This window comes from Bubalus bubalis, chromosome 6 (assembly GCF_019923935.1).
Source record: "Bubalus bubalis isolate 160015118507 breed Murrah chromosome 6, NDDB_SH_1, whole genome shotgun sequence".
NCBI classification, from domain to species: Eukaryota; Metazoa; Chordata; class Mammalia; order Artiodactyla; family Bovidae; genus Bubalus; species Bubalus bubalis.
In genome coordinates this window covers 26,942,673-26,953,514 of record NC_059162.1, presented here as the reverse complement: position 1 = coordinate 26,953,514, position 10,842 = coordinate 26,942,673, and the positions used below count along the sequence as shown (strand labels likewise).

Here is a 10,842-nt window from a genome sequence, read left to right as displayed (position 1 = left end):
TCCTCTCCCACACCCAGCCCCAAGCTACCTATTTATTCCTCAGGATGTTACCCTGAGATGTCAGTTTTCTCTTCCTAGCTCATCATCCCAAGGCAATATTTTTCATGAAAAATTCTAGTGCCACAGAACCTACAAATGCCTCCCTACTCCCATATCACTCATTTTAATGCTCTTGACTTCCAAACATTTTCTTGCAAATATGGTTAAATTTGATGCTAAGCAGGCCGACATCTTTATCAATAACAATGATGTTTGGTTCCTGCCTATGTCTCCGCCTCTGCTGCTTCTCCCAGCTGGAATGCCTTCTGTTTCTTACATGCCCATCCATTCTCCCCAGTGTGACCTTAAGTTTCTCAGAGGTAGGATCCCTAATATATGCTTTCTCTGAATCTCATACAACGTCTAGCCTCACTGGGTACCCTGATCTCAAGCCATCGGCTCACACAGTGCCTGCCATCTAGTCATCTCCATAAGAGTGCTTGTTGAAAGAATAAAGGAGCAAGTAAAGGAACAAGGCCTGGACTACCCCGTCACCTTTCTCAGTGGCCCTGGATGACAGCCCTCCCATGAACAACATCTCCTGTCATTGTTCATGAAGGCCACACATCAACTGTTACCATCAGGATCTCAGCAGAGGCCCTGCCTGGGATCTCACCCTCACCTGCCCTCACGAGCACTGCTTCAGATCTGAACGCCCCACCTCTGACCATAACCTCCAGGTCTTCTGCTGCTGCCCCCACACTGCTAGCACACCTGCCTCTCACCTCATCCGTGGCCGATCCCTTCCCACCCTCTCTCCACGGGGCCTCCTAGCCCACCAACCCCTGGTGGCCTCAGTACCCCTGCCCAGCCTGCACCCTGCAGCTGGCTGAGCTGTCTTCTAGAATCCCTTGCCCCAGGCCTTCTGCAGTAGCTGACTCGCCAGGTGACTTGGTCACTGTCCTGGCCAGCAGCTGGAGAGAAAGAAGCCTCCCAGCCCACCCAGTGGTCCCAACGGTAACACTGCTCTCAGACCATCACTGCCATCACCCTACTCCAACCACTCACCCAGTGGCTTTCATGAAAGCCAGCCAAATCGCTCAGCCAAGCCAAAGATCTTGACCACCGCCCTCCTCCTCTGCCTCCCTGAAGCTCTAATGCATGGCCTCTTCCCTTGGATCCATAACAGGGTGCCACCTGGCTCTCCTCCTGGACTCCTCCACCTCGCCCTCCACTTGAGGGCCTCCGGCTTCTATTTCTTGGTGAGCTCAGATGCTCTGGGAAGCTGTTACTGTCCTGACAAAGATGCTCCCCAACTTGTAACCTCAGCCCCAGCCCCTCAAGCCACTTCTCCAACTAGGTGCTGGATATCTCTACCCACGTAATGTGCCTGCACCCCAAACTCGGCCTGACTGAACACAAATCCACCTTCTCACACAAGGGCTCCATCTGACTCCTGCTATGTCTGGCAGTGCTGCCAAGGGTTGAAATTCCTGTTGCTTTTGGCTCCTTTCTTGAAGAAGAGTCATAACCAAAATAGCTAACATTTATTGGGCACCATTATGAGCCAGTCCTCCTCCAATGTGGGAGATCTAGGTTCGATCCCTGAGTTGGGAAGATCCCCTGGAGGTGAGGGCATGGCAACCCACTCCAGTATTCTTGCCTAGAGAATCCCATGGACAGAGGAGCCTGGTGGGCTACAGTCCATGAGGTCACGAAGAGTCGGACACGACTGAGCTACTAAGCACAGCACAACATGAGCCAGTCACTCTGAAGCATTTTGATTACACCAATTTGCTTGGTGGCTTCCCTGGTGGCTCAGATGGCAAAGCGTCTGTTTGCAATGCAGGAGACCTGGGTTCGATCTCTGGGTTGAGAAGATCCCCTGGAGAAAGAAGTGGCAGCCCACTCCAGTACTCTTGCCTAGAAAATCCCATGGATGGAGGACCCTGGTAGGCTACAGTCCATGGAGTCGAAAAGAGTTGGACACAACTCAGCGACTTCACATTCACACCAATACAGCTTCTCTTCTGCTTGGCTAGATTTATCCACTAACCAGTGTCCCCATGTTTTGCCTCTTGTCTATTTATTCATTGTATGCTTTACCAATACAGACATCTTCCCAAAGCATAGTGAAGTCGCTCAGTCATGTCTGATTCTTAGCAACCCCATGGACTGCAGCCTACCAGGCTCCTCTGTCCATGGGATTTTCCAGGCAAGAGCACTGGAGTGGGGTGCCATTGCCTTCTAGCTCTGCTCAAAAATCCTCAGTGGTTTCCCAGAAATAAATCACTGAACCTCTTGGTAGTTCTCTCTCAATATCCTGGCCTGGCTCAACCCCTATCCCATCAACATATGCTGCCTCAAAAGGGGTGACTTGCCACCCCCAACCCTGCACTTTCCAGACCTGAGCTTTACTCTTCCCCAAATTCCTAAAAGTCTAGCTCATTGGCCTCTGCCTCCTGACCATGGGGATTCTGCAAGGACAGGGACTTCTGGATCTCCTTAAGGCAACTTCCTTCACCCATGGCCACCATTCATTGTGTTTGGATCCTATCTTTTGTTCATGATGCAGGCCCAGCTCTGACCCTGGCTCCCTAAGTGAACCTTATCCTTGGCTCCATTTTCCTGGGATAGAAGAAGGAGGGAGTATATTTTTGGTGGTTAACAGGATAACCCATGGAATCTGAAGACCTAGATTTGAATCCCAGCTCTACCATTTATGAGTCACGTGACTTGACTTCTCCAAGTCTTCCATTTGATGTCTCTAAACAAGCTGTAAAGATACCCCCATGCAAGGCTCGATGAGAGGACTGAATGAGATGTTACATGGAAAGTGACTGGTTGGTGCTTAATGAACTATGGTGAGTAATCTGCTGATATTACTTATTACTGTTCAAGGCAAGTGACAGATAAGTAGAACCTGGCTCCCCAAAGAACAGGCCCTCTACATGGGGGTTGTTCTGCTTTCAATACATGATACATACCGTGCCCACTGAGCAGTCTATGGGTTACTTACCTAGGCCCCTAAATTTCACTGGCTACGACGTCCCAGAAAACCTACAAATGAAGACATTTTTGTCTCAATTAAAGAGCTGGAAAAAAAAGCTAAATTGTGGGGTTGCTGGCTAGAGGCCTGAACTGGGAAAACTCAAGAACACAGCCCTGTCAAGCTGGTCTTTCCTACTCTCCTAAATGCTCACATCAAATTGGCTACTGAGTTGAGCCAAAGAGTTGTTCAAAAATTGGTCATCAGATGATAGAAAAACAAAAACTGTTGATGAATGTTTTCTATAGAAACTTTGCATGAAGCTAAAGATGGAGGGAAGGCTAGAATATTCTGGACCAGCGCTGCCCAATAGGGATTTAATGTAAGCCACATAAGTAATTACACATGCTTACTAGCCACATGATACAGTAAAAAGAAATGGATGAAATTAACTTTATTAACTAGCCCAACATATCAAAAATATTACTGTAACAAATAATCAGAATAAACATTATTAATCAGATACTTTACATTCCTTTTGAAATAAGTCCTACAAATCTAGTGTTTATTTTATACTGATGGCATACCTCAGTTTGGACTCTCATATTTAACGGTTTCAACAGCCACATGTGGCTACCATTTTGACAGCACCAGTTTGGATGTTAAGATATGGTCTCACATGTATCCCTCAGTTTCCTCCCCATCAAAGGCACCAGTTAGCCTGGAGCCATGCTAATGATCCAGCAGCTGAGTCCACAAGGTTGAATGAGCTTGTCAAAGTGTCAACTAGCTGACTCTCCCGTTTTGATGGCTCCATGCCAAATACCTCATCTTTCCAATTCATGGCTTTAGGATTGAGATGCTTACTGAAGTAATTATTTGTTACTTTTTGGTGGGGGGTGGGGGGTGGGGGGGACTATATGGTGCTATCAGTACCTCCGCTGGGGTAACTTTCCTTCCATTGAATAAAGGTTTATTTTTGTTTGTTTTAATAAGTCAGTCAGTTGTTTTGGAGTTACATGGGTACACAGGGCTCTTTTTTTAGGTTCAGGAGTTGCGATTGTAGACATCTTACCCCCCACCCCCCCAAAAAAACATATGAGTAGAAAATTATTTTGGTTTCTGGGTACCAATCTGTTAAAGAGATTATTAACTATACTACTGCTATTTGAGGATTAAAAATAAATTTTTAAAAGAACACTTGAGTTCCCTGATGTTTTACTTATTGGTAATGATGCCTTAAAACCTTCTTCAGCTGAGTTTTTTATAACTTGTTTAGAGGAGATTCAGTTGACTGATAGTTGATTACTTAGAGATCTTCATGGTATTTGAAACCTATAATATAGAAATGGTATCTTTGGGAAATCACATTCTAGGGCCAATACCCCAAAATAGACTAGGTCAGTATTGGCCTATAATAGAACTTTCTGAAGTGATGGAATTGTTCTCTATTTGGTCTAACATGGTAGCCACTAGCCATCTGTGAACACTTGAAATGTGGCAAGTACGACTGAGGAACTAAATTTTAAATTTTGTTTAATCTTCATTGATTAAATTTTATATTTAGATTATTACATGAGGCTAGTACCCACCATACTGAACAGTGCAGGTCTAGGGAAACTGAAATCTAGTTTGTGAACTTGATTCAAGACACAAGTATGAAATGACATGGATCCAGGATGCCTTCACCTTGTGGAAGGCTTACTCTTCAACAATCCCTATGGGAGTGACGAATTGTAAGTTTCCTCTTGGCGAAGGCTGATACGGAAACTGTTAGGGCTTCAAGAACCCCTAGTCTGAAATTTACAAACTGGTCGGCATCCTCTAGGACTTAAGGAGGGGTTTCTTATCACCAGGAAAGAATAGGCTGGGACAGGGTCACCAGTTCTCCAGGGCATATGGGTTGCCTTCTGGATTTGGCCCAAGATCTCAGGAGACTGAGGAAGGCAATACAAGTAATACCATGTCAGCTTTACCCTCTCCACATCACCTGACTCAATAAAAACTCCGCCTTACCTCAGACTTGCTTCTGGGCTGTAAGTCATGGGAATTATGACCACAGCAGCCAAGACGAAGAATTTTGGGTTTTTTTGCAAAGTCTGGCTTGGAGACCAGAAGTGTAACATACGTTGAGGCAGACCATAGACAGGAGGCTGTGGAATGGTCCCAAGTATTACTGGCTGTGTTCCCACTCCTGTAATGCTCTCTATGGCCCAAGGATTCCTACCGCCTCAGGATAATGCAGAATCTCAGGGAACCCAATACACCCAGGAACCCCAGCCAACAAGTACAACAAAAAAGGTTTTGTGAAACAACTAAAATGTCAAACTTTGTTTTCATCTTCAAATTAATCATTTTCTGGCCTTTGAAAAACCAATTCCCATTTGAAAACTTTTTAAGGAAAAAAGTATACATACATTTTAAAAACAGCAAGCCACATATTACTGCTGGCAGTATGGCAAAAAGCACATACCTATGCCTTGTATTATCTGGAAAAAAAAAAAAAAGAAATACAATTAGCTGAACTGACCAAAACAGATACAGCTGACCCTCCTTCTATGCAGATTTCATATTTGCAATTTACCTATTCCCTAAAATTTATTCAAACCAATACCTGCAGTACTTTCATAGTCATACGCTGACACGGGCAACAAAATGCTGAAAACTGTTGTTCCCAACCGAGGTTCAAGGCAAAACTCTGCCCTCATGTTTTGGCCCTTATACTGTAGACACGATCCTATTTGCAATCTCCTTAGTGCCCACATGTTCCACATTTTGTGCTTTTTTGTTGCTTATTTCACTGTCTAAACTGGCCCTCAAAAACAGTGCTGAAATGCCAGAAGGACCATAATTGATGCTTAAATGAAGCTTATTTAACCCGTGTATTCTCTCTATAAGACACACAGCATTTCCCAAACACAAGCAGGCTGTGTGAGTCACAGAGAGAATACGCATGTTAGATAAGCTTCATTTAGGCATCAGTTATGGTCCTGCTGGCTGTGAATTTCACCATTCGTGCATTAATCACATATATTAAATAATGTGTCTTTAAACAGAAACACACATAAAACAAGGTTTTATATTGATTCCTTTTCAAACATGTGACCAGAGACTTGCAGGAACCTAACCCTATATCTCCCCTGGGAGTAACGATTCAATATTCACTAATTCTGTGTTCACAGTGATTGAATAAAACATAACTACATGAATAAGCGGCTTCCCTGATAGCTCAGTTGGTTAAGAATCCACCTGCAATGCAGGAGACCCCGGTTCGATTCCTGGGTCAGGAAGATCCCCTGCAGAAGGGATAGACTACCCACTCCAGTGTTCTTGGGCTTCCCTTGTGGCCCAGCTGGTAAAGAATCCACCTCCAGTGCGGGACACCTGGGTTGGATCCCTGGGTTGGGAAGATCCCCTGGAAAAGGGAAAGGCCACCCACTGCAGTATTCTGGCTTGGAGAATTCCATGGATATGGGGTTGCAAAGTGTTGGATATGACTGAGCGAGTCACTTCACTTTCACTGTGAATAAAGAGAATTGACCGTGTTTCTAAATAAATTTATATGCACAAGGTTGATACATATCAGGTCCAGTGCTTTTTTATTAAAAGCGGCGAATATTCCACTATTTGGCCATCCCATCCTGCCACTGGCAGCACAACTTGGCACCGTGTGCTTGGCAGGGCAACGTGGCAGCCGTGCACAGCAAGCCTCAGAAATGTTTACCATAGAGCAGCTGACACCGTGCTAAATGATGTGCCTACAGTCTCACTGAATCACTCCCACACGCTGGATTAGTGAGTGATCTAATGTTTCAGAGACTCAGGTTTCTCTTGACCTGATAAATATGCCTCCTAGGGCGATTGTGAGCATTAATTGAATCAATACATGTAAGAACCGTGATTAGTTATTGTGTGCTCAGTTATGTCCAACTCTTTGTGACCATATAGACTGCAGTCCACCAGGCTCCTCAGCCCATGGGATTTCCTGGGCAAGAGTACTGGAGCGGGTTGCCATTTCCTTCTCCAAGGGATCTTCCCAACCCAGGGATTGAACCTGAGTCTCCTGCATTGGCAGGTGGATTCTTTAACAGTGCATCACCTGGGAAGCCTGTTAGCTATTACCATTAACCTATTGGAATCTCTACTAATGTCCTTTGATTCTGCAGTTCCATCTCTAAGATGCTAACCTACAGACAGAATCAGTGATGTGCCTCTCTTCTCTCTCCAAAAAAGGCACAAAGATATTTACTACAGTCTTACAATATCAAAAAGATAAAACAACCAAAGTGTCCACAATAGAAAATAATGATGGTTCATCAGATGGACTCTATCCACCTACCAAAAATCTAAGGGCAGAACAGAGAGGATATGGCAAAATAATCACCACACATTGCTAAGGGAGACGGTAGGGTCACTAACAGCAAATACAACATAGATAAGAGACAGGGGAGAGGAGGAGAGGGGAGGGGAGGAAAGGGAAGAGGAGATAGAAATGAATGAATGAATAAGAATATGAACACACACCCTTTCCTCTTAGTTGGAGCACAGCTGGGTTAGAATGAATAGGCATTGGTTTGATTTGAGAGGTCCCTAGTTAGGAACTGTTAAGTTGTCCCACATACCTATTCTCTTCTCTTTAGTAAAAGAATTCAGATCTGCAGCTGGGCATACTGCCACTCACCTAAAAAATTAGTTTCTCAACCTTTCTTGTAGTGAGGTTTAATCATGTGACAAGTTTTGGGCAATGAGATGCAAGAAGGGTTGTGTGGTATTTCTCAAAAGTCTCCCTGGAAGGGGTAAGACACACTATTTTTCCCTCCCTGGGTCCCACTCCTGAGACAGCAGGGAGGTTGGCAGGAGCTAGATAGACCATACTTGGGTTTCTGACAACTGCATAAAGCAGCAACGTGACCAAAGCTGCCTACCTTCAATTATTATTATTACCTTTTTTAGTTGAGAAAAGTTAATCGTTTATCCTTGCTTTCAAATATTGTGGTAGTTTCAGGGATATAGCACAATGAATTAGATACATATATAAAGGCTGAGTGCCAAAAAATTGATACTTTTGAATTGTGGTGCTGAAGAAGACACTTGAGAATCCCTTGGACTGCAAGATCAAACCAGTCAATCCTAAAGGAAATCAACCCTGAATTTTCACTGGAATGACTGTTGCTGAAACAAGCTCCAACACTTTGGCCACCTGATGCAAAGAGTCAACTCATTGGAAAAGACCGATGCTGGGAAAGACTGAAGGCAAAAAGAGAAGGGGGCAAAAGATGATGAGATAGTTAGATAGCATCACCAACTCAATGGGCATGAATTTGAGCAAACTCTGGGAGATGGTAGAGGACAGAGGAACCTGGTGTGCCACAGTTCATGGGGTCCCAAAGAGTTGGACACGATGTAGCGACTGAACAACAACAACAAATTTTGTATCAATGAAAGGGATGCTATTGTGACAATCTTTTCTCAAGGTATCAACAGGGAAAAGCATCTTGAGCATTCAATTCTAAGGGCAAAGGTTAAATGAAAACTGTGAGAGGGCAAAATGCTTGAAAATCTTAAAATATCCCACATAATTCTATAAAGGATTTTATTTAGAACTTATTTCCTTCAATAATAGTAATAATAATATTTCCTTCAATATTTCAAAGGTAATAGAGTTATTTCCTTTGGCCACCTAATGCGAAGAGCTGACTCGTTTGAAAAGACACTGAAGCTGGGAAAGATTGAGGGCAGGAGGAGAAGGGGAGGACAGAGGATGAGATGGCTGGATGGCATCACCGACTCAATGGACATGAGTTTGGGTGAACTCCGGGAGTTGGTGATGGACAGGGAGGCCTGGCATGCTGCAGTTCATGGGGTCGCAAAGAGTCGGACACGACTGAGCAACTGAACTGAACTGATTTCCTTCAAGTATACTGACTCTTTGAACACCTGAAGCCTTTCAAGATTTCAGCTTGCTTGTTCATTCTGTAGACAGTCAACCTCTTTCTCCTCGTCGGTTGTGCACACTGCACACATGTCAAAGCCAAAAGCGCATTGGTTTTGTTTCTTCTTCTCACTGTAAAGCACACAAACTGCATTTCCACACTGTACGCCCTGGGCATTATGGAAAACCCGGTAAGTGGAAGTAATGAAGGAATGTTTGCGCCAAGCAGAACAACTGTCATTAGCTCTGCAAACGGTTTTTTTTAATATTCTTGGCAATTGTGTTACTTGTATAAATGCTTCGAAAGACACCTCTGTGGGCTTGGTCTTTCCTCTGTTTTTAGAGACCCAATCTATCAGTTACGAATTGGAAGCCATTTCGTACTTTTTCTGGAAGCATTTGTTTGTTTTACTGGAGAAGTCACACTGCTTTGTCTGAAAATGATATCATAACCTTAATGGCTTTATATCATGATCTGAAAAGTTTTTAAAAAGTTCAATATGTGGGAGACTTAGGGAGAATGGCTCAGGAGCCAAATAAAATTCAAATTTGTTCATATTCATTTGTTGGAAGATATCATTAAAAAGGATGTGATTGTAAGTTGACTGGACAACTGGACCCAGGCCATCAGAGGCCCAGCACAACCACTCCTGTGCTTGAAATGTACATGCTCCCAGCCAGTCCCACCATGCGAACTGTTTTTAAGGATGTAGCCTAGAGAGAGAACTTCAAGAGTTGTGAGACCATCAGGATGGTCTATATGACTGAATCGTGATCTCTATATGAATTCTAAGATTTGGCAGGCAGACATAGAGGTCTATTCCTCTTGAGGTCACCCAAGACAAGCCTCCTAAGTAAGCTCCCTTGCTTATTAAACCTGCCACCACTAATCTGGAGTGGCTGCCTTCTTCTTCAGTCCCTCCTTGCCCTTCATAACCAGTGGGCCAATTTACAAACCAACATCATTATATTCATTTTTTGTCTTTTTCTGTTTTATTTGCTTAGGAAAAAAAATATTCACAGAATCACCCTGCCCAGCCTAAGGAGACTCACATTCTCTGTCTGCCCTAGAATCCAGTTCACACTTTACAATTGTGGTATTATCCTGAAATACAGTATTTACTATACATTTCATCTCTTAGGCTTCAATGAACCACTTTCAAATTACTGATCCTTCTGTTTGTAAACTGGAGGTACAATATAAAAAAAAAATAGATAAGGAGAACTGTAAATTACAAATATACATGATACTTAAGCAACACAAAAAGACCATAGATGAGACAGATTGCCATGCTATTAATCAAATATTAGCCTGCACAAGCATACTGAATGCACTATCTTGTGGCGCATGTGCACACTTGGAGAACATAATGGTTATGAAGAATATTAGGAAGCAGTGAATAAGTGTGAGTAATTAAGAGAATGGACTCTGAAGCCAGATGGCCTGATTTCAAAATCAGGTTCTACCACTTACAGGTTTGTGGCTTTGGACAAGCACCTTAAACTCCCAATCACATCTTGGTTTCCCCCATAAAATAAGGATAATTATTAGATTGTGTGGGAACAGAATTAACATATGTATTAGAATGGTGCTTGACACAAAGTACTAAAAAATACTAGATTTATATCTAAAAAAAAAGTGGGACTTCCCTGGTAGTTCAATGGCTAGGACTCTGCGCTCCCAGTGCAGGGGGTCTGGGTTCAACCCCTGTTGAGGGAACTAGATCCCACATGCTGCAAGTAAGAGTTTGAACACTGCAATTAAAGATTCCATATGCCGCAACTAAAGACTCCACATTCTGCAACTAAGACTCTGTGTAGCCAAACAAAAAAATTTTTTTAAGTATCTGTGAAAACTATAACTCATTTTATGTTTCAAATTTGTGAAGCGAAAGTTAGCCACTAATCTGTGGTGTGAAATTCATGAATCACCAGTGGTCTG

General features: G+C 43.4%; 1 protein-coding gene across 2 annotated transcripts in view; it reads right to left on the bottom strand.

Annotated features, from left to right (window-relative positions):
- CD58 (CD58 molecule) overlaps positions 1-10,842 on the bottom strand; it is a 42,467-nt gene that overhangs the window by 4,951 nt on the left and 26,674 nt on the right. The window contains exons 4-5 of one of the 2 annotated variants that reach the window (XM_006058685.4): positions 5,442-5,457; positions 2,999-3,039 (exon numbers count right to left, since the gene is read on the bottom strand). In XM_006058685.4, the coding sequence (XP_006058747.1) occupies positions 3,021-3,039; positions 5,442-5,457 (35 nt within the window). In that variant the 3' untranslated portion in view covers positions 2,999-3,020. Of the gene's footprint in view, positions 1-2,998; positions 3,040-5,385; positions 5,458-10,842 lie in introns of both variants that reach the window. The other variant, XM_044944505.2, reaches the window with a different exon arrangement.